Source organism: Pongo pygmaeus, chromosome 14, assembly GCF_028885625.2.
Source record: "Pongo pygmaeus isolate AG05252 chromosome 14, NHGRI_mPonPyg2-v2.0_pri, whole genome shotgun sequence".
Lineage (NCBI taxonomy): Eukaryota > Metazoa > Chordata > Mammalia > Primates > Hominidae > Pongo > Pongo pygmaeus.
The window spans coordinates 49,341,578-49,361,148 of NC_072387.2; the positions used below are offsets into that span (position 1 = coordinate 49,341,578).

At 40.3% G+C, this 19,571-nt stretch overlaps 1 protein-coding gene across 1 annotated transcript in view; it reads right to left on the minus strand.

Annotated features, from left to right (window-relative positions):
* Positions 1-15,214, minus strand: part of MRPS31 (mitochondrial ribosomal protein S31) — a 37,243-nt gene extending 22,029 nt beyond the window's left edge. Inside the window, exons 1-4 of the mRNA XM_054446562.2 lie at positions 14,922-15,214; positions 10,756-11,043; positions 3,006-3,164; positions 928-1,068 (exon numbers count right to left, since the gene is read on the minus strand). Coding sequence (XP_054302537.1) covers positions 928-1,068; positions 3,006-3,164; positions 10,756-11,043; positions 14,922-15,046 — 713 coding nt within the window. The 5' untranslated portion in view covers positions 15,047-15,214. The remainder of the gene's footprint in view (positions 1-927; positions 1,069-3,005; positions 3,165-10,755; positions 11,044-14,921) is intronic.
* Positions 15,215-19,571: the final 4,357 nt, after the last annotated feature.

Genomic DNA, 19,571 nt, shown 5'->3' on the forward strand with positions numbered 1-19,571 from the left:
TCCTTTATTCAATAATATGTAACAGACACTAAATCACTTTAAATTAGTAATTCAAATAATCTTCCAAAGTCACCATAACCTCTTGAACTTCCGGTGTTAACTGCTGACCACCTTTTCCAACTTTCCTGTATAAATCAGTAATTTAACACCCAGAAGGAGTTAACTCAAGTTTCTGATTTTACTTAAAACAAATCCACGGAATATACAATGCATTGAAAACACTCCAGTTGTGAGCATATCCTGCTACAAAGACAAGTTAATTTTTGTCAGACCATGCCAAATATCTGGTTCCTCCTTCCCATCTATCACTTTCAGGGTTTAAAGAAGAAAAAGAACAGAAACGTTATGCAAATACAGAACAACTTTAGATTCTAAAATAACTAGGTAAGGCATGGCTCAGCATCTTTAAGAACTTCAAATCAGTAAATTCAAATGGCCACAAATAATCTACCATTTTAAAGTATTATATAAACCTTTTTCCTCCTGCCTTTCCTTCTTCTCATTGATGGTGGGTTATTTCTCTAAGGTATACCAATAGATAAGCATGTATTGAGATATAAAGGCTATATGAATACACAGTATTAGACACTTACATTTAAAATGAAAAATAATGTTTCTCACAAAATACTTATTTGCTCAGAATTCAGTCAGCTCCGCTTACTCTAAATCAAAGGACCCCTATTCATCGTGGGTAGATGTAAAGCATGGCCCATTTTGATTTCAGGTATGGAAAACTACAGGACTGGCTAAATCCAGCACATGGTTCCCTCTCTAGGAAGTGGTATACAGAGAGTAAGAACACAGCTGTAAATGCATTCAAAATGTTCAGATATCCAACAGCAATAATACACACACACAATAAGGTAAATCTAGTTAAGGTAAAAACAAACTACACAAACAAAACCAGCAGATTACAAAGCCTGATACCTTTTTTTATGATCATCGGTCTCCTCCTGGCCAGGATAATTGTCATAGCCTTCATCAAACTGAATCTGAAGCTCTGGTCTTGAACGAACTCTAGCTGTAGCAGATCTGGCAACTTTCATATCTGATATTATGTTACTGAAACTGAAATAATAAAAAGGTCAAGTGTATTAGAAATCTTAGCTACAGAACAGTAATAAACTTCCTTAAACAGGAGACTGAGATCATTTAATTCTTATTTCATTTTTATGCACTAATTACACAGCATAAAAATGTTTAAATAAAAAATGTCACCTATTAACATTCACATAACACAGAACATTACAATTTATGTTTACTTTCATCTTTTAAAGATGTACTTCAGAAATCTTCATTTAAAACGTAAGTGTCTCATGAAAAATTATTCAGAGAAAATGATAGGAAAGTAAAATCAGTATCTGTTATACCTATCACCTACATCCAACAACTAAATTAAAACCAAGAGTTAGCCATATTTATTTGTTGCTTTTTATTTGTTCAAACACAAATAAAATGACTCACTGAACTGACAGCCCAGATATCTATGTCTTCCTTTTTTTTTTTTTTTTTTTGAGATGGAGTTTCGCTCTGTTGCCTAGGTTGGAGTGCAGTGGCGCGATCTCGGCTCACTGCAACCTCTCCCTGCTGTGTTCAAGCAATTCTCCTGCCTCAGCCTTCTGAGAGCTGAGACTACAGGCATGTGCCACCATGCCAGGCTAATTTTTTGTGTTTTTAGTAGAGACACGGTTTCACTGTGTTAGCCAGGATGGTCTTGATCTCCTGACGTGGTGATTCGCTCGCCTCAGCCTCTCACAGTGCTGGGATTACAGGCGTGAGCCAATGCGCCTGGCTTTTTTTTTTCTTTTTTTTTTTTTTAATTACAGTTTCTTGTCTCACACTATTGCCCAGGCTGGAGTGCTGTTGTGAGATCACAGCTCAATGCAACTTCAAACCCTGGACTTAAGTGATCCTCCTGAGGCTGGGTACGGTGGCTCAAGCCTGTAATCCCAGCACTTTGGGAGGCTCTGGCGGGCAGATCACGAGGTCAGGAGATCCAGACCATCCTGGCTAACACAGTGAAACACTGTCTCTACTAAAAATACAAAAAAATTAGCCAGGCATGGTGGCAGGAACCTGTAGTCCCAGTTACTCGGGAGGCTGAGGCAGGAGAATGGTGTGAACCGGAGAGGCGGAGCCTGCAGTGAGCCGAGATCGCACGACTGCACTCCAACCTGGGTGACAGAGCGAGACTCCGTTTCAAAAAAAAAAAAAAAAAAAAAGTGATCCTCCTGCCTCAGCCTCCAAAGTAGCTAGACTTCAGGCACATGCCACCATGCTCAGCTACTTTTTTTATGTTTTGTAGAGATAGGGTCTTGCTTTTTTGCCCAGGCTGGTCTCAAATTCCTGGCCTCAAGTGATCCTCTTGTCTTAGCCTCCCAAAGTGCTGGGATCATGGGCATGAGCCAGCACACACGGCCATTTCTTTTAATTTCTTGAAATAAATCTGGTATACACGCTCATTGAGAACAACTGATTTAGATCACTCTCCAAAATGAGGCAGTGTTACTACTTACTATACTTACTACTTACTATAACATAGGCAGCAAGTAGTATAACATGGTATAAAATGAGAGATGAAGAGAGTAAGTGGAACGATGTCAGATGAAATACAGAAGAGGAAAGGAGAAGGCAACAGACCTGAAGATTATCATACTGTGCATAAAACCAGCAAGGTATTTAACTGAAAAAAATTACTTTTCTCAGAGAAGCTACCTTATTCTGTTATTTATTTTTAATAACATTACTGAATTTACCATTTATTTTTTCATGGACAAGAAACTGTAACTTCCTAAAAGGAAACTTTATTCAATTGTTTTTTTAAAAACTATAATCATACTTAAGACATAAGTTTTTTAAAAAGTTGAATTGCTAAAATTATGTGGTATATTTTATATACAAATTCCACTTACGTGGTATATATTATGTGTATTACTCACTAGCCACATGAAAATGGCCCATTTTGAGATATAAACATTACTGACTTAAGGGTTTGATTCACTCACCTAATTTTAGGTCGCTCTGCATCTCTCTGTGCCCTTGACTCTTCCTCATGCTGCTGCAGCTGGCTCAGCAGCTCTGACTTGGTTGTTTGCTTATCAAAAGGGAGAGAATCTGCCACAGCAGATGCAGCTGCCACCAACTCAGGACTCAGGGGCTCAATTCTGAAAAAGAAAATGAAAAACAAATGAGAAAGAAAAAAAGAGAGATTGGCCAGGTGCGGTGGCTCATGCCTGTAATTTCAGCACTTTGGGAAGCCGAGGCAGACAGATCACTTGAGTCAGGAGTTCGAGACCAGCCTGGCCAACATGGTGAAACCCCATTTCTACTAAAAATACAAAAATTAGCTGGGTGTGGTGGCGTGCGCCTGTAAGTGCCAGCTACTCGGGAGGCTGAGGCAAGAGAATTGCTTAAACCCGGGAGGTGGAGGCTGCAGTGAACCAAGATCACGCCACTGCAGTCTAGCCTAGGAGACAGAGCGAGACTCTGTCTCAAAAAAACCAAAACAAAACAAACAAAAAAAAACAAAAAACAAAAAAGAGAGGTTGCTTATTACACCATTAGTTTAGTGAAAAGTGAAATGATTTTTGGAGAAAACACTGGTGTTCAAAAAAGTATTCAATTCAATTTCTGACAAAGGCAAGAATTCTCAACTATTAGGTACCAGTTTTATATAAACTTTGAAATGTTAAATGTTAAAATTAATGGATATTTGCTGAAGCACAACACTAACTCAGAACAATATATTAAGGTAGAGGGGTGAGGGACAGATCGGCCTCAAAAATTATAAATTAGTGGAATTTTTAATTAGATGCTATTGTATTTCAGAAACAATATATATTGTGAGCAAATATAAAGGCAGGTTAACCAGTTCGCAGAAACTTTACTGGAAGCAACCTAAAAGTCTATCATCAGAACAGAAAAACAAATTGTGATACATCCATACAACGGAAGAGTACTCAGCTCATGACAACATGAATGACTTTCACAGACATTAGATCAAGCGAAAGAAGTTGGACACAAAGAATATAAAATATAAAAATTAGCCAGGCATGGCAGCACATGCTTGTAAAATCCCAGCTACTCTGGAGGCTGAGACATGAGAATCGCTTGAACCTGGGAGGTGGAGGTTGCAGTGAGCCAGGATTGCGCCACTGCACTCCAGCCTGGGTGTCAGAACTAGACTCTGTCAAAAAAAAAAAAAAATCTGTGATTCCATTTATATCAAGTTCCAGAACAGGGAACACTAATCTGAGGCGGAAAAAAAAATCAAAACAGCAATTGCCTCAGGACTGATGGCTACTGACTGGGAAGGTGAAAATGAAAAACATAGTGTTTTGGTAAGTGTGTGGGTCACAGTCCCTGTTTGTCAAAATCCTACAGCTAAGATTTGTACACTTTAATACATGTAAATTTTACCTGGAAAAAAAAAAGAGCCACAAATCATCATCAAGTAGGAGATGGAAAGTGGGTGAAGGCATAGATGATACAAGAATGGCAAAATGTTGATCACTGTTGAAGCTGGGCAACAGTAGAAAGGGGTTATACCATTTTGTGTTCTTTGCACATGTTTTAAATTTTTCATAAGAAAAAGCTTTCAAAAGCTTCCTAAATTGAAGCAAGTTAATAGAAAAACATTCTATTATAAAAAGAAAATAAATTATTTACAACATTTTTTCCTTTTTTTTTTTTTTAAGAGACAGGGGTCTCAATATGTCAAGTCTGGCTTCAAAGTCCTGGGTTCAAGCAAGCCCCCCATTTCATCCTCCTGAGTAGCTGTGACTATAGCCATCTGCCACCATGCCTGGCTATTTGCAACATTTTTTAACTCACTAAGAACTGACATCTCAATGAGTGGGATCCAAATTAATGTTTTACTATACCTGGCTTTCTATATTACGATCCGTTACCTAATACGAAAGTTAAACTTCCCAAATTCCTGAAGTTCTTGGAGAAAGATTTTAAGGACTTAACTAAGGTATGAAAGATCTAAAATCTGATAAGAATAGAAGAAAAACAGAAGAATGAAACAAGGGGTCGGGCATGGTGGCTCATGCCTGTAATTCCAGCACTTTGGGAGGCTGAGGCGGGAGGATTGCTTGAGCCCAGGAGTTTGAGACCAGCCTGGGATAGAGAAAAAAAGAAAAGAAAAGGAAAAAAAAAATTAGCCAGGTATGGTGGCATGTGCCTATAGTTCCAGCTACTGGTGAGGCTGAGTGGGAGGATCACTTGAGCACAGGAGGTAGAGGCTGCAGTGAGCCATGATTTTTCCACTGCACTACAGCCTGAGCCACAGAGTGAGAGTCTGTCTCCAAAAATAGAAAAGAAAAAAAGAAATATAACAGTTAAAATAAAATGTGCTTTTAAAACTTATCTGTGAATAAAGCTTTAACCTTATTCCAAAGTCATTGTATTTCTTTCATAAACTGGTGAACTTCATTTTCAAATTTTAATATATTTGATCAAAGTATACACAGAACATAGATGAATATTCATTTTCTAGAATCATACACTTCATAACAATGGTTTCCTATATAGTTATACTCTCTGGCTTTATAATTTGAAATGTTCTAATTAATAAAAATTGTGGGGGAGCCTGTCATTGAATAATTTTTACATACAGGGATCTTTCTTCATATATTTTAACAATGTAAGGAGAACTTGTTAAAGTATCTTTTAACAATCTACTCTATCCTGTAATTAAAACGATTTCATCAATACAAACTTTTCCCCTTCATAACATTCTGTACTTTTTACATTTCTTTAAAATAAACTGTATGACATACAATTTCAGAAAAGAATTCTGATGAGAGAAAGAAACTACTGAGTGGATACTTAAATTGGCACCGCTTTTGGCAGGCAACTTGGTGCCATATATCAAAGGCAAAAAAAAAAAAATGCACATCTTTTGACCTAGCAATTCCACTTTTAAGAATATGTGTTTAAAGAAAATAAACAGAAAAAAAAAGAAAGAAAGAAAATAAACAGCTGGGCGTGGTGGCTCACACCTGTAATCCCAGCACTTTGAGAGGCCAAGGTGGGCAGATTACTTGAGTCCAGGAGTTCATGACCAGCCTGGACAACATAGTGAAACACCATCTCTACAAAAAGAAAAAAAAAAACTAGCCAGATGTGATGGTGCATGTCTGTAGTCCTAGCTACTCGGGAGGCTGCGGTGGGAGGATTGCTTGAGCCCAGAGGTAGAGGCGATTGTGCCACTGGACTCCAGCCTGGGGAACAGAGCAAGACTCTGTATCAAAAAACGAAAGAAAAGAAACAAATTTGTGGAATTTGAAGGATACTGCATTCTCCAACCTCAAGGCCTAAGCAGTTCTATCCTCTATGCCTGAAAAGGAATTCATCTTTCAGATATCTACGTGGCTTTATCCCTAATTTGATTCTAATCTTTGCTCAAATGTTACCTTATCAGAGTTCTTCCCTAATTATTCTTAAAAATAGCACCTCTCCAGCCCCCGCATTCTTTTTTTTTTTTTTCCCCACCCAGGCTGGAGTACAGTGACACAACCACAGCTCACTGCAGCCTCAACCTCCTCAGCTCAAGCAATCCTCCTGCCTCAGCTTCCTGAGTAGCTGGGACTACAGGTGCGTGCCATCACATCCAGCTATTTTTTTTTTTTTTTCATTTTTTGTAGAGACTGGGTCTCACTATGTTGGCCGGGCTGGTCTTAAACTCCTAGACTCAAGCAATCCTCCTGCCTCAGCCTCCCAAAGTGCTGGAATTACAGGCTGTGCCTGGCCCAATTCCATCACTCTTATTTTTCTTCATGTTTCACCACCTGACATAGTATAGACATTGTGTGTGTGTGTGTGTGTGTGTGTGTTGTACATACATCTCCTCTCCTACATCCCTCCCCCCATTTTAATGTAGGAAGCAGAGACTTTGTTTTGTTCAATGTCCAATCTCTAGCACTTTGGATGGTGTGTGAAATATAATGGCAAGAGAAAGTTGCTGAATGAATAAACAATCTTAAACATAGCATCATTTCATACTAGTGAAACACCAGAAATAATCTAAATTTCCAGCAGGGATCAATTAAGTGAGTAATAGTTAGCTGATGCCTTCCAAATGAATCAGGTTAAGAGGAAGTTAAAGCAGATGCTAGAAATTTTGGTTACTGCTGCATCACCAGGGATATTCTTAGGTTCCACTAAACATTCAGACCCAAAGGACCACTACAGGTGACACCTGGCCCAGTCCATTCAGGAAGATGAAAGACAGAACCACAGCAGGCCGGCAAGGCAGCCTTGGGTCTCCTTCTCAGTGGGAGTTATTGTAGTGTTCATGCAGGTGACACTTCACATAGTCAATCATCTTAGAGTAAGGATATGAGATCTGCAAGCTGCCGGGCTTACTGCCCCACAGGAGCCAGTATCTCTTGTAACAAGGCCACATGCAGTTTCCAGGGTCCCTGCAAAAGACGTGCAGTAAGAAGAATCACTGCATTTAAGTCCTAAATATGGTATCCCCATTAGGTACCCACAGTTCTCCCAGGCCAGATGCAGTCTATGAATTAGGGGTCAATTTTGCCATGACAATGTTGCCTATAGTATAGCTGAAATTCTACAGTTATCAGGTACCAGATGTACCTGATAAGCAGATTATACTTTCAGAAAATAATGACAGCATTACTTCTGGTTCCACATGCTCTTCCAAAACATTGCCATATATCCATCAAGAGGGAGATCTATCTTCCCTCCCTGAAAACCAGGGGAAACTTTGTGACTGCCTTGATGAACAGAACAAGATAGAGGTAACACACTGCAACTTCTGAGGCTAGATCAAATAATGTGATACAGCTTTCACTTCCATCTCTCAAGACATTTGTCTGTGGAACCCAGCTACCAGGCAAGAAACCCAGGCCACATGGAAAGGCCATGGGTAAGTGTACCGGCCAAGAGCCCTAGCTAAAGCCTCAGCCAACAGCCAGTATCAACCACTGGAAAAGGGCCCTCAGACGATTCCAGATCCCAGCCCGGAATCTACCTTAGCTAAAGATGAGTAGAGAAGACACAAGCTCTCCATCTGGGACCCTGGCTCCCAAACTGTGTCCTAAGGTACTCTGGGGCAGCACAGGCAAATACAACCATGTCAATAATGATGTAAATGAGGCAGTTCACAGTAACATTACAGCAGTCCCTTAATATCTGCAGGGGTTGGGGGAGGTGGGGCTGTGGGATACAGGCATTGTTTCCAGGAACAGCTCTGGCCCCCACCAGGATGGATGCACAAGCCCCTTATATAAAATGGCAGAGTACCTGCATATAAGTAATGCACATCCTCCGAATACTTTTAAATTATCTCTGGATTACTTATAATACCTAATTATGTAAGTAGTTATACTGTATTTTTTCTTTTTTAATATTTTCGATCAGAAATTGGTTGAATCTGTGGATGCAGAACCTGCACATACAGAGGACCAACTGTATATTGCTCCATTCCTATCAATGACATTATATATTTGTCAAGATTGTTTCTCAGGAGTGGTTGTGATAAAAACAAATATCCCAGGAAAATCAATGTGGAACAAGGGTAAGCACGGTAATGTCCAATCTTATTATAAGGCTAGGTAATTAAAAAGAAAATACAACTTTCTCTTGGCTCACTTTCTCTTGAGACACGCGCCCTGGAACCCAGCCACCATGCAGGGATAAAGCCCAGCTCACAAAGAAAGCCACATGTAGGTGTTTCTGCTAATAAGGTCTCAGCTGACAGCCAGCATCAACTGCCAGACCTATGAGTGAGCAAACTTCAGACAATTCCAGCCTCAGACTTCTAAGTCTTCCAACTGAGGCCCCAGACATCACAGAGCACAGATTGGCCTTCCCCCACTGTGTTCTAGTCAAATCGCTAACCCACAGAATCTGTGAGCATAATGAATGAATGTTTTATGCCACTAAGTTTGGGAGGTAGTGTAGCCATGGTAACCATATCAATGAAGGTTCAATCTTTAATACAAACAAAGAAAAGCAGTCTATGTATGAAGCAATGATGACAGTGCCTCATGAAGCAAAGATCATGACTAACCTAATCCCATGCACCTTGGAGTCCTTGAAAAAGAGGGAGGGGAGGAAAAAATCATTAAAAGACACCTTTTTAAAACTCAAAACAAATGTACCTCATTCACCAGTCTTTTGATGTGGGACCAAAGCCTCTTCTTTGAACATAGGACCACTGATAGAGGTTCTAAGACACATCTTTTATATACATCACACCCATCCTCCAGTATTTTCAATTTTAGTTTAAGTGGAAAAGTGGAGCAAGAATGTAAGAAAGCTTACAAAGCAATCTAAGTGTATGATCTTCCCACACATGTATGTTTGCCTCACTCATACCTAATTGGAAAAAAAAATTTTAAATGACCTTTACTGATTCTTTCCAAAGCATTCAACTCACTTTACCATTTCTGTAATCGCTAATTCAATTATAATTATAATAAAGAGCATGATGGGTCATAAATAGGTCTAGGAGCTTTAAAAATGCCATTCTTGAAAAGTATTTATATATGTTTGTATTATTTATTTCCATATACTTATATATAACCATTTTGTTTCTAAAAGCAGGAGGAGGAGGAGGAAGTACCTATTATGGGTACTGATAGTCTGAATTAGCTTACTCTACTACCCAATCATACTTTCTAGAGGTATTTTTGATATAATGTAGAAACCAAGAAGTTCCATTAAAATGTTAAATCAGTCTAGGAAACAGAAGACTATTAAAATCTGTTTGTTCTGGTAAGAGAAGTCAGTGATGAGTATCCTAAAGCCACATACCTTACTACTTGAATTAATGACATCATTGAAATACATCATTACATAGCACTAAAAAAAATACTGCCATTTAACCTACCACACAATGCCAAGTATCACTGATTGCATTTAGAATTAAATATAATACTCTTTTGACAAACACAAATAATTTTAATACTCTGAGGAAACTACCAAGAAAGCTGAAAGCACTGATAGGTATTGATCAAGGGAAGTCATACAAAGCAGTTGTAATCAACATGCTAAAACTTTATTCCAGCAATCTTTAAAACGGAAAATTTTAAATAAGCAAGTCCTTTACAGACATTAAGCTACCTTCAAATCAAGATGTAAATGATATTGTTAATTAACAGCTTAAAGAGGCAATTACATGGCAGTTAATAACACTGATAAATATGTAAGTGTGTGAAATTCTCAACGAGATCACTTCTCCTTTCCTTTCTCTGGATTGTGTACAGATATCCTCTTGTTATTTAAATATAATACAATAACAGCATTTCTCAAGTAATTATTATTTTGTTGTTGTTGTTGTTTGAGACAGAGTCTCGCTCGGTCCCCCAGGCTGGAGTGCAGTGGCACAATTCTTGGCTCGCTGCAACCTCTGCCTCCTGGGTTCAAACAGTCCTCCTGCCCCAGCCTCCCAAGTTGCTGGGATTACAAGCACGCACCACCACACCCAGCTGATTTTTGTATTTTTAGCAGAGACAGGGTTTCACCATGTTGGCCAGGCTGGTCTCCAAACTCCTGACCTCAAGTGATCCACCCGCCTCGGCCTCCCAAAGTGCCGGGATTACAGGTGTGAGCCACCATGCCCAGCCTCGAGTAATTATTAGAGTCCCTGTGTTTACAAGCTGATATTTATTCTTCATTAATTCAACATTTCCCAAGTATTTGTATTAAAAATATTTTTTACCAAAAGAAAAAGCTTACTGGAGTTTCAAACAACATTTGAATTACAATTAAATTTACCTCTTCTTTGGAGCATATTCTGTAGCTCTTCGAAGCCTGCCAACTGTAGTTTCCAAACTTTTAAGTGGTCTTCTTTTGGGGGGCTTTGTTGTTTGTACATTTACTGTGCTTAATTCAACTTTCATGCCCTTAATAATGCCTAACAAGTCTTTTTTCGTATTTTCCTTTTCACCGTCTTGGCTCTCTGAAGTCTCCTTGGAAGTCTCATCAGTTCGAACAGACTGCTTATCTTTCTTGCTACAGATCACGCTGTTAGTGCCAAAATATCTTTGGATGTTATTTTTTGTCCTGGAAAGATGCATTAAAGAAAAAAATGAAAAATACAATGCAGTCTACAATAAAGTAAAAAACTTACTTACAATAAAGTAAAAAACTATGTATCTAAAATTGTTTTTCAATTCAAGCCCTTTCCGTTGCTTTTTTTTTTTAAGACGGAGTTTCGCTCTTGTTGCCCAGGCTGGAGTGCAATGGCGCGATCACGGCTCACCGCAAACCTCGCTTTCTGGGTTCAAGCGATTCTCCTGCCTCAACCTCCCGAGTAGCTAGGATTGTAGGCATGTGCCACCACGCCCAGCTAATTTTGTATTTTTAGCAAAGATGGGGTTTCCCCATGTTGGTCAGGCTGGTCTCTTTTTATAATCATTGTTAACAACCATAACAGCAGCAACTTACCATTTATTAGCATATACTACATGCCTCATCTTGTGTAATATACTTTATTTACATTTCTCATACCCACATTAACTCCCTAAGGTCTCTATTTTGCAGACAAGGAAACTGAAAATCAGAGAAGTCCCAAAGTCATGTAGCTCACAGCTCACTAAGAACTAAGACACACTGTGTGCCACAAATAAGTAGAGGTGTGCTGAGATATTGATCACTTGGTCCTTGGGGTGGCCAGGGGAGGTCTGGGGGTGCTGGTGCTCCCAAGTCTGTTCCCTCCCTCCATTTACCCCAGGGTTCGGTAGAAAAACACTGACATGGTTAATAAATGACAATTTATTATTCTCAAACCCAAATGTGACTGACTGCAAGTCCTTGCTCTTAACACAATACCTCTTTAAAAAGTTATAATTAAACAATACAAAAATAAATTTCTATCAATAAAGAAGATTATGTCAAAAAAACTTTCTGAGTGGGTGTTATCTAATCTGATCAACATTCTCATCGAGCTACATGCTACTTAACCCATAACCATTTGTAAGGTAAGCTAGAATGGAACAGAAAAGAGAATAATCAATGGCTAGAAATGTCATTTGTGCTTTCTTCACTAGATACATTTATAAAAAAGAACAACACAAATGATTACATCTATATTAGACTCATGCAAAAAGATTTCCTAATTCTAAGTAATCCAAATATCCACTTTTATTCTGTGGGGTTAAAAACTTGTTTTGGTATTTGATTACTGAAGAACTTTCAAAACTCTGAATGTGTTAGTTTCAGTAAGAGGGTATATTAAAAATTATTCGTTAAATATAGTGAATATCTACTCTGTGGTGGGCACTATATTAGGTACTGACAATATATTAGTAAATAAGAATTTCATGGTCCCTGCCTTTATGAAGCTGACATGCTACAGCACTGCTTCTCAAACTTTAATATGCATAGAATTTTTTTTTTTTTTTTTTTGAGACAGGGCGTCACTCTGTCAGATAGGCTGGAGTGCAGTGGTGTGATCTCAGCTCACTGCAGCCTCGACCTCCCTGAGCTCAGGTGATCCTCCCACCTCAGCCTCCTGAGTAACTGGGACTAATTGTTTGTAGAGACAGGGTTCTGCCATGTTGCCCAGGCTTGAATTCCTAGGCTCAAGCGATCTGCCCGCCTCCCACAGTGCCGGGATTACAGGTGTGAGCCACCACACCTGGCCCACAGAAATCATCTATGCTCCTTGCTAAAACACACTTTGGTCCCACCAAAGAATTCTGATTCAACAGCTTTGTCCAGGAGACACTTGAGAATTTGCATTTCTAACAAACTCACAGGTGACGCTAACCCTGCTGGTCAGAGGACCACATTACAGTAGCTATGTATGTTACTTAATCCTTACAATTTAACAGAACAGGTTTCATTTATTCTCACTTTACAGTACAAACTGTTGCCCACAGAAGTTAAAGTAGTGGTTATGAATCTCTAGAGGTTATACAAATCACATAGGGAGCTGACTTAAAACACAGTTCTTAGTCTGGAATTTAACATTTTAACTAAGACCCCAGGTGATTCTCATGCAGGTGAGCTCAAGAGCCTGTATCAGACCCTGGGTTAAATATTGTATCAAGTTCGGCTGGGCGTGGTGGCTCACGCCTGTAATTCCAGCAGTTTGGGAGGCGGAGGTGGGCGGATCATGAGGTCAGGGGTATCGAGACCAGCCTGGCCAATACGGTGAAATCCAGTCTCTACTAAAAATACAAAAATTAGCCAGGTGTGGTGGTGGGTGCCTGTAGTCCCAGCTACTTGGGAGGCGGAGGCAGAAGAATCGCTTGAACCCGGGAGGCAGAGGTTGCAGTGAGTCGAGATCGCGCACTGCACTCCAGCCTAAGCGACAGAGCAAGACTCTGTCCCAGAATATATATATATAGTATCAAGTTCTCAAAGCCAGAAAATGGCAGCCGCAGGTTAAGGATACTTACATGAAAGAGAAAATGGCAGTTTCAAAAAATGCTGAAACTATTTGATCTGCTTATGAAAACGTCAGAGGCTATCAAATCAGGCACTTTAAAATTAGAATAAAAAACCAACTGCATAACTAGTATCCTCATAATCAGTACACAGGACTCTCATTATAATATTCAATATATGGTACAATCTATTTAAGAAAATGGTCATTATTTTACATTTAAAGTTACTATTCAAGGTATTTTAATAGAAAGGTTGTAATCAGAGGAATGAATCTCACATGTATTCTCTACTACACTGTTTTCTTTCAAGACTGCTATCATACCACAGAAAGCAATCTACATTATAGGAAAATCACGTCTAAGTAACTCCCTAGCACTAAAAATAATAAAACTCTAGACCTAACCTCCCACCTGAGTTTGTTTCCACTGACAGCATCTCATCAGTACTTCAAATGCAACACCTTCAACACCACATTCAAGAGTCCTCTTTCAGACTGACTTTCCATTTTTCACACTTTCTATATTAAAAGGCCCCCTAACATAAACAGGTATTTTTTGTTTTCTAAAAATTATAATATATGTAAAAATCTTTCTCAAGCCTGGCTCCGCATTCTTCGGTTAACATTAAGGATACCCTAATACTCCAACGCAGCCAGTTGAAATTTTTGCTATCTCTGACTACCCTACCATTATCCCATGATGTCACATCCCTTTAATTCTACCTGTGCAATTTTTCTCCTCCATTCAGCCGGTCCTTCCTATCTTCACTGCTACTATTCAGCACTGTACTTAACCAAACTGCCTTCTGAACGTTACGCATGGAATTTATGCAGTGGAATTAGGTTTTCATAATAAAGTCCTCGGAGGATAAATACCAAAACCAAGTATGTCGCAATTCCCTTTTTTTCCTGGCTAACTTCAACCAGTGGTCCTCCTTCAGATTTCATCAGACTTTTCCGGAAACGATATCTTGAATCTCCCCTACAATGGTTAGGTATCCCTATTTGCTATCCAAGCAAATATTCATTCATGTCGGCTGAATAGTGTACTCTGTGCTTACCTACACTATCTCAGCTATTACTTCACTACATAGCGCTTGAATTGTCTGCTTGCTGGAACTACACGCTCCGCGATGGCAGGACTGTCTCACTTGGGGTTTACAACCAGTACTGGCACGCTGTTTTTCAAGTTCTTCAGTAATGAACTAAAGAATAAATGAAGGAAAACAAATGAGACTATCAAATAAATCTTGGGAGGCAAAAGATAAAAACCTGGGTAAACTGACAGGAGATGATGACAAGAGGAATGAGGCGCGGCGTGTAGTAGAGCACAGCGACCAGGCTTGTAATCGTAGCTCTGTTTTCACGCACACTATGACCTCGGGCAAGTCATCTTTTCTTTCTGGGATTTCTCTTTCCTCAGATTTAAAGTAATAGCTTCTAAGACCCAGCAGGTAATAACATCGACCCCAGGAAGTCGGAGGACGTACAGGACGGGGCACGGGGTTGCCTGAGGACCTATGGGGCCAAGAGCGCTGAACTGCGGTACCTGACTGTTCCGTGCCGAACAGCGAGTAGCATAATCGCAGCCGCTGATGTCTCCGGGCTTCCAGAGGACAAAGGGTGGCGGGAAAGGAGGCGAAGAGGTAGGAACGTCGAGACTCTGGGAAACATCGCCAAGACACAAAATGAACCAGGAACACAACTGAAGCGGTGCGTCCCGCTGCCAAACACGTCCCCGCCTTCTCTTCCGTTTCCGGCCTGGCGCCTTCCTTTCCCTTTGCCCTCCGGTGGGCAACAGGGGAGGGCAACTGTGTTCCGGACTCGCCCGCGGCCGGGCGGAGCCAGCTGCCTCCAAGCGACCCCAGCTGCCTCCAAGCGACCCCACCCACCCCGCGACTGAGTTCCTCGCCAGAGCTCAGCAACGATTCGCTGGCCAAGGCGAGTCCCAGACCGGCGAACCGGACAGTGGAGGGCGTGACCAGTTGTGCAAAAACTACAGATGGTGCCAGCGAGATCAGTCTCTTCTTTAACAGACAGTATTTTGCGATGTTTGGAGGGAAAGGGTCTACAGCGTTCACCACGTTCTCAAAATGCGCCATGGCCACCAAAGAGGTTTAAAAAAATTACTAAAAGACCTGCTGCCCTATGAATTAGCGTTTCATTTCAGTCTTTATTCTTGATGTAGAGTCAAAATGAGACATAGGTTTCATTTTTCAAAAATGGCTTTATGGCTGGGCACGGTGGCTCACGCCTGTAATTCCAGCACTTTGGGAGGCCGAGGCGGGTGGATCACTTGAGGTCAGGTGTGCGAGACCAGCCTGGCCAACATGGTGAAGCCCCATCTCTACTAAAAAAAAAAAAAAAAAAATGCAAACACGCGCGCACACACACACACACACACACACACACACACACACAATTAGCCGGCCGTGGTGGCGGGCGCCTGTAATCCCAGCTACTGGGGAGGCTGAGGCAGGAGAATCGCTTGAACTCGGGTGGTGGGGGCTGCAGTGAGCCGAGATCGCGCCATTGCACTCCAGCCTGGGCTACAGAGCGAGACTCTTTGTCTCAAAAAAGAAAAGAAAAGAAAAAAAGATTTACGCCAGGGGCGCAGTGGCTCATACCTGTAATCCCAGTACTTTGGGAAGCCGAGGCGGGCGGATCACTTGAGGCCAGGGGTCAAGACCAGCCTGATCAACATGGTGAAACCCCGACTCTACTAAAAATGCAAAAATTAACCTGGCGTGGTGGCGAGTGCCTATAATCCCAGCTATTCGGGAGGCTGAGACAGAATAGCTTGAACCCGGGAGGCGAAGGCTGCAGTGAGCCAAGATTGCACCACTGCACTCCATCCTGTGCAACAGAGTGAGACCCCCGTCTCAAAAAAAAAAAAAAAAAAAGATAAAAAGATGCAAGAGAGAGACTTGGCTTTTACCTGTCCCTCATGAAACAGGGAACTGTGACCCCAGAAGAGATGTGGGGTTCCCAAACTTAGAAGAGGATGAGAATAAATCTGGTGGGAAATGTTGGCTAATAGGACACATGGGAACCACTAGCCTAAAATTCCATAAAGGCATTCCAAAGTTTACATCAACATTTTCCCTGTCCTCTCAAAAAATAATCAAGGTGGGGAGGTGAGTTTTTGTGATGCTAAAACACAGCTTACATTGAGCAGATCTTCCTGAGATCCGCTAAAACAAACAGAACCTTTGTGACTGAATGCTCTAAACAGTACACTTGGGGATGCTTACTTTGTCTGATTTGTAAAAAAACAAACAAAAAAATTGAAGCATAACTTTGTCAAAAAAACAAAATTATGGCAAATTTAGTATAATTGGTTTTTATTTGTGATTCTAGAATAGTATTCCAGTGAGTTGAGCAGAGGGGTTTGGCTTTATAAGCACAAAAGGGTTGAAGAAAATAGAAACAGGGAACAAAAATCAGATTGGTCATTTCAAAGTTACCTTCCTTATAGGGTTAAAACAGAGGGATTTCCTTGTCATGCTGGCTCAGGTAAACTAGGCCCCTTCTGATTGGTGCTGTGAATCTCCTGCTTTTGGAAAACTGGCCCTGATTTCAAAGTTCAGTTTGATTACTTGGCACTTAGCACAAGTGACTATTCTGGTTTGCTCTGGTGTGCTAGGGGCTAGTACAGGAAGCTTGTCCAAAACTACAGCCTCCTATAAACTTTAGCAACTTAAATACAGAAAAGTATATGAATTATAAATATGTTGATGAAAATGTATTTTTGTTATTGTTGAGATGGAGTCTTGCTCTGCCACCCAGGCTGGAGTGCAGTGGTGCTATCTCAGCTCACTGCAACCTCCACCTCCCAGGTTCAAGCAATCCTCCTGCCCTAGCTTCCCGAGTAGCTGGGAGTACAGGCATGCACCACCACCCCCAGCTAATTTTGGCATTTTTAGTAGAGACGAGGTTTCACTATGTTGGCCAAGCTGGTCTCGAACTCTTGATTTCAGGTGATCTTCCCATCTCGACCTCCCAAAGTGCTGGGATTACAAGCATTAGCCACCGTGCCTAACCAAAAATGTGTTTAAAGGAATGATCACAGAGTTAATTCACCCATATAAACCTCCACCTGGATCAAGAAATAGAATATTAGCAGTACGGCATACTTTTCTTGATATCACTTGATACCCAGTGGAAAATCCATTCTTGAGTATAATAAGCAGTCCACGTGGATCACATTTAATAGTTACCTCATCTTTTTTTGATTTCATATAATATCCTTCAAATGGGTTTTTTAAAACCCTAAAATCTCTTGACAAAGAAGATGAAAACTTCCATCAGTTTCTCTGGGGGAAGATCTTGTCCCAGCTACCCTGTTCTTAATCTACTCTAAAGTAGTGCAGACACAGTAAATTATCTCCCTGCTGCATAAGGGTAGATAGGCTGTGACTATGTGAAAATGCCTGGCTGAGGGTCACAAGCCAGAATTGAAATTTAGTCTTCTCTACCATTTGGTTCCTTCCACTATCACTTTCTTACAAAAAGCGGCTTTCTTTGACCACAGTGGTTAATGTAGTCTCCTGCCCCATCCAGTCGCACTCTGGCACGGATTGCTGTTGTCCACCTATAGCCATTCTCTTCTTCTGGAATTTTAGCTGAGCTGATGACACTGTCTCTACCAAAAAATAAAAAAAATTAGCTGGGCATGGTGCCCTAGTGGTCTCAGCTACTTGGGAGGCTGAAGTGGGAGGATTGCTTAAGCCCAGAAGTTGGAGGCTACAATGAGCAGTGATTGAGCCACTGCACTCCAGCCTAGGTGACAGGGCAAAACCCTCTCTCTAAATAAATAAATAAATTTAACTTTAAAAAAAAAAAGAGAATTAATAGGCTAGTTCTACTTGGCCATAAATTAAATCATAAAGAGAATTTCAATAAATTCCCCCCAAATTTCAGAAGTCTGTCCTTTGAAAAACTAATATAACTTGTGTAATTTTTTTTCCAGAACAATCATTTATGAGAGTGACAAAAATAAAGCCGAAAGTAAAAAATGTTTTTCCTCCTCTAACTTTCTATTATGGTATTTGATTCACCGTCATTTTCTTCCCAGGGACTCCTGGAAATGCACTTTTTAGAAACAAGGCAAGAAATAGAAAATCAACTGAAATTGCTCCTGATATAGAGTGGTGACTTTGTCCTAGCTATCTCATAAAATTCTATACGAATTAACTCAACTAGCCTTCCAAGAAAATGAAGAAACAAAATCACCCTATATTCTAGTTATCCATTGCTGCACAACAAACCATCCTAACACTTAGTATCTTAAAACAACGATCTATTATCTATCCTGGTTTTGTGGTGGACAGTGCTCAGCTGGGTGGTCCCTACTTTGATCCCTCATGTGGTTGCCATCAGATAAGACCAAATGTCCAGGATGGTTTCTTCACCCACACATCTGATGCCTCAGCTGGAATAGCTGGAAGAAACAGGGGCTGGCTGGGCCTCTCTCCACACAGTGCCCGGCCTAAAGCAGGTTAACTCTTACAAAGTTACAAAATCACAGCGAAGATATTAAAGTAGCAGGTTAGTTAATGGTACAAGCAATTTCACTTCATCACAATGAACTTCTTTCCCATAATATTTAATGTATCCCAGATTCATTTCTAAGATTAATTACTATACTAATTCTTAGAAACACTTTAAATCTAGTAAATAATACATCTTGGAAAGATCTAAGTGAATAAATAATACATCTAGAAAGATTCAGAACAATCTGCATAAACTAGCCACTAGTTCATGCTAGTGGATCACAAAAGGGTAAAAACAATGAAGCCCCTTCTCCCAAGTGGCAGGATGGCAGAACACGAATGTCATAGCACAAGTGAGGTTTACAGGCTCTGTGGCTACTTTGCTTGTGCAGTAAAATGTATCATATTCTGCTGTTTGTTTTATGCCATTTTCCATCATACTTAGTCTATGCACTTGATAGGCAATCAAATGTAATTGATTCTATTAATTGCTTTTTAGTCACTAGAATTGCCTATATATGTAACTTCATTTCCCAATGAATATGTCTATAAATCTGTATATTTTATGTCCAAAGTAATCCTTTTCCCTAAAATCAACTCTGAATTAACTTTCAATGCCTCTGTGTAAAAACGCATGTAAGACTTTTCCCAATAAAATCAGGAGGCAGCATAAACATGCACAATATGGTAATGAGAATAATAAC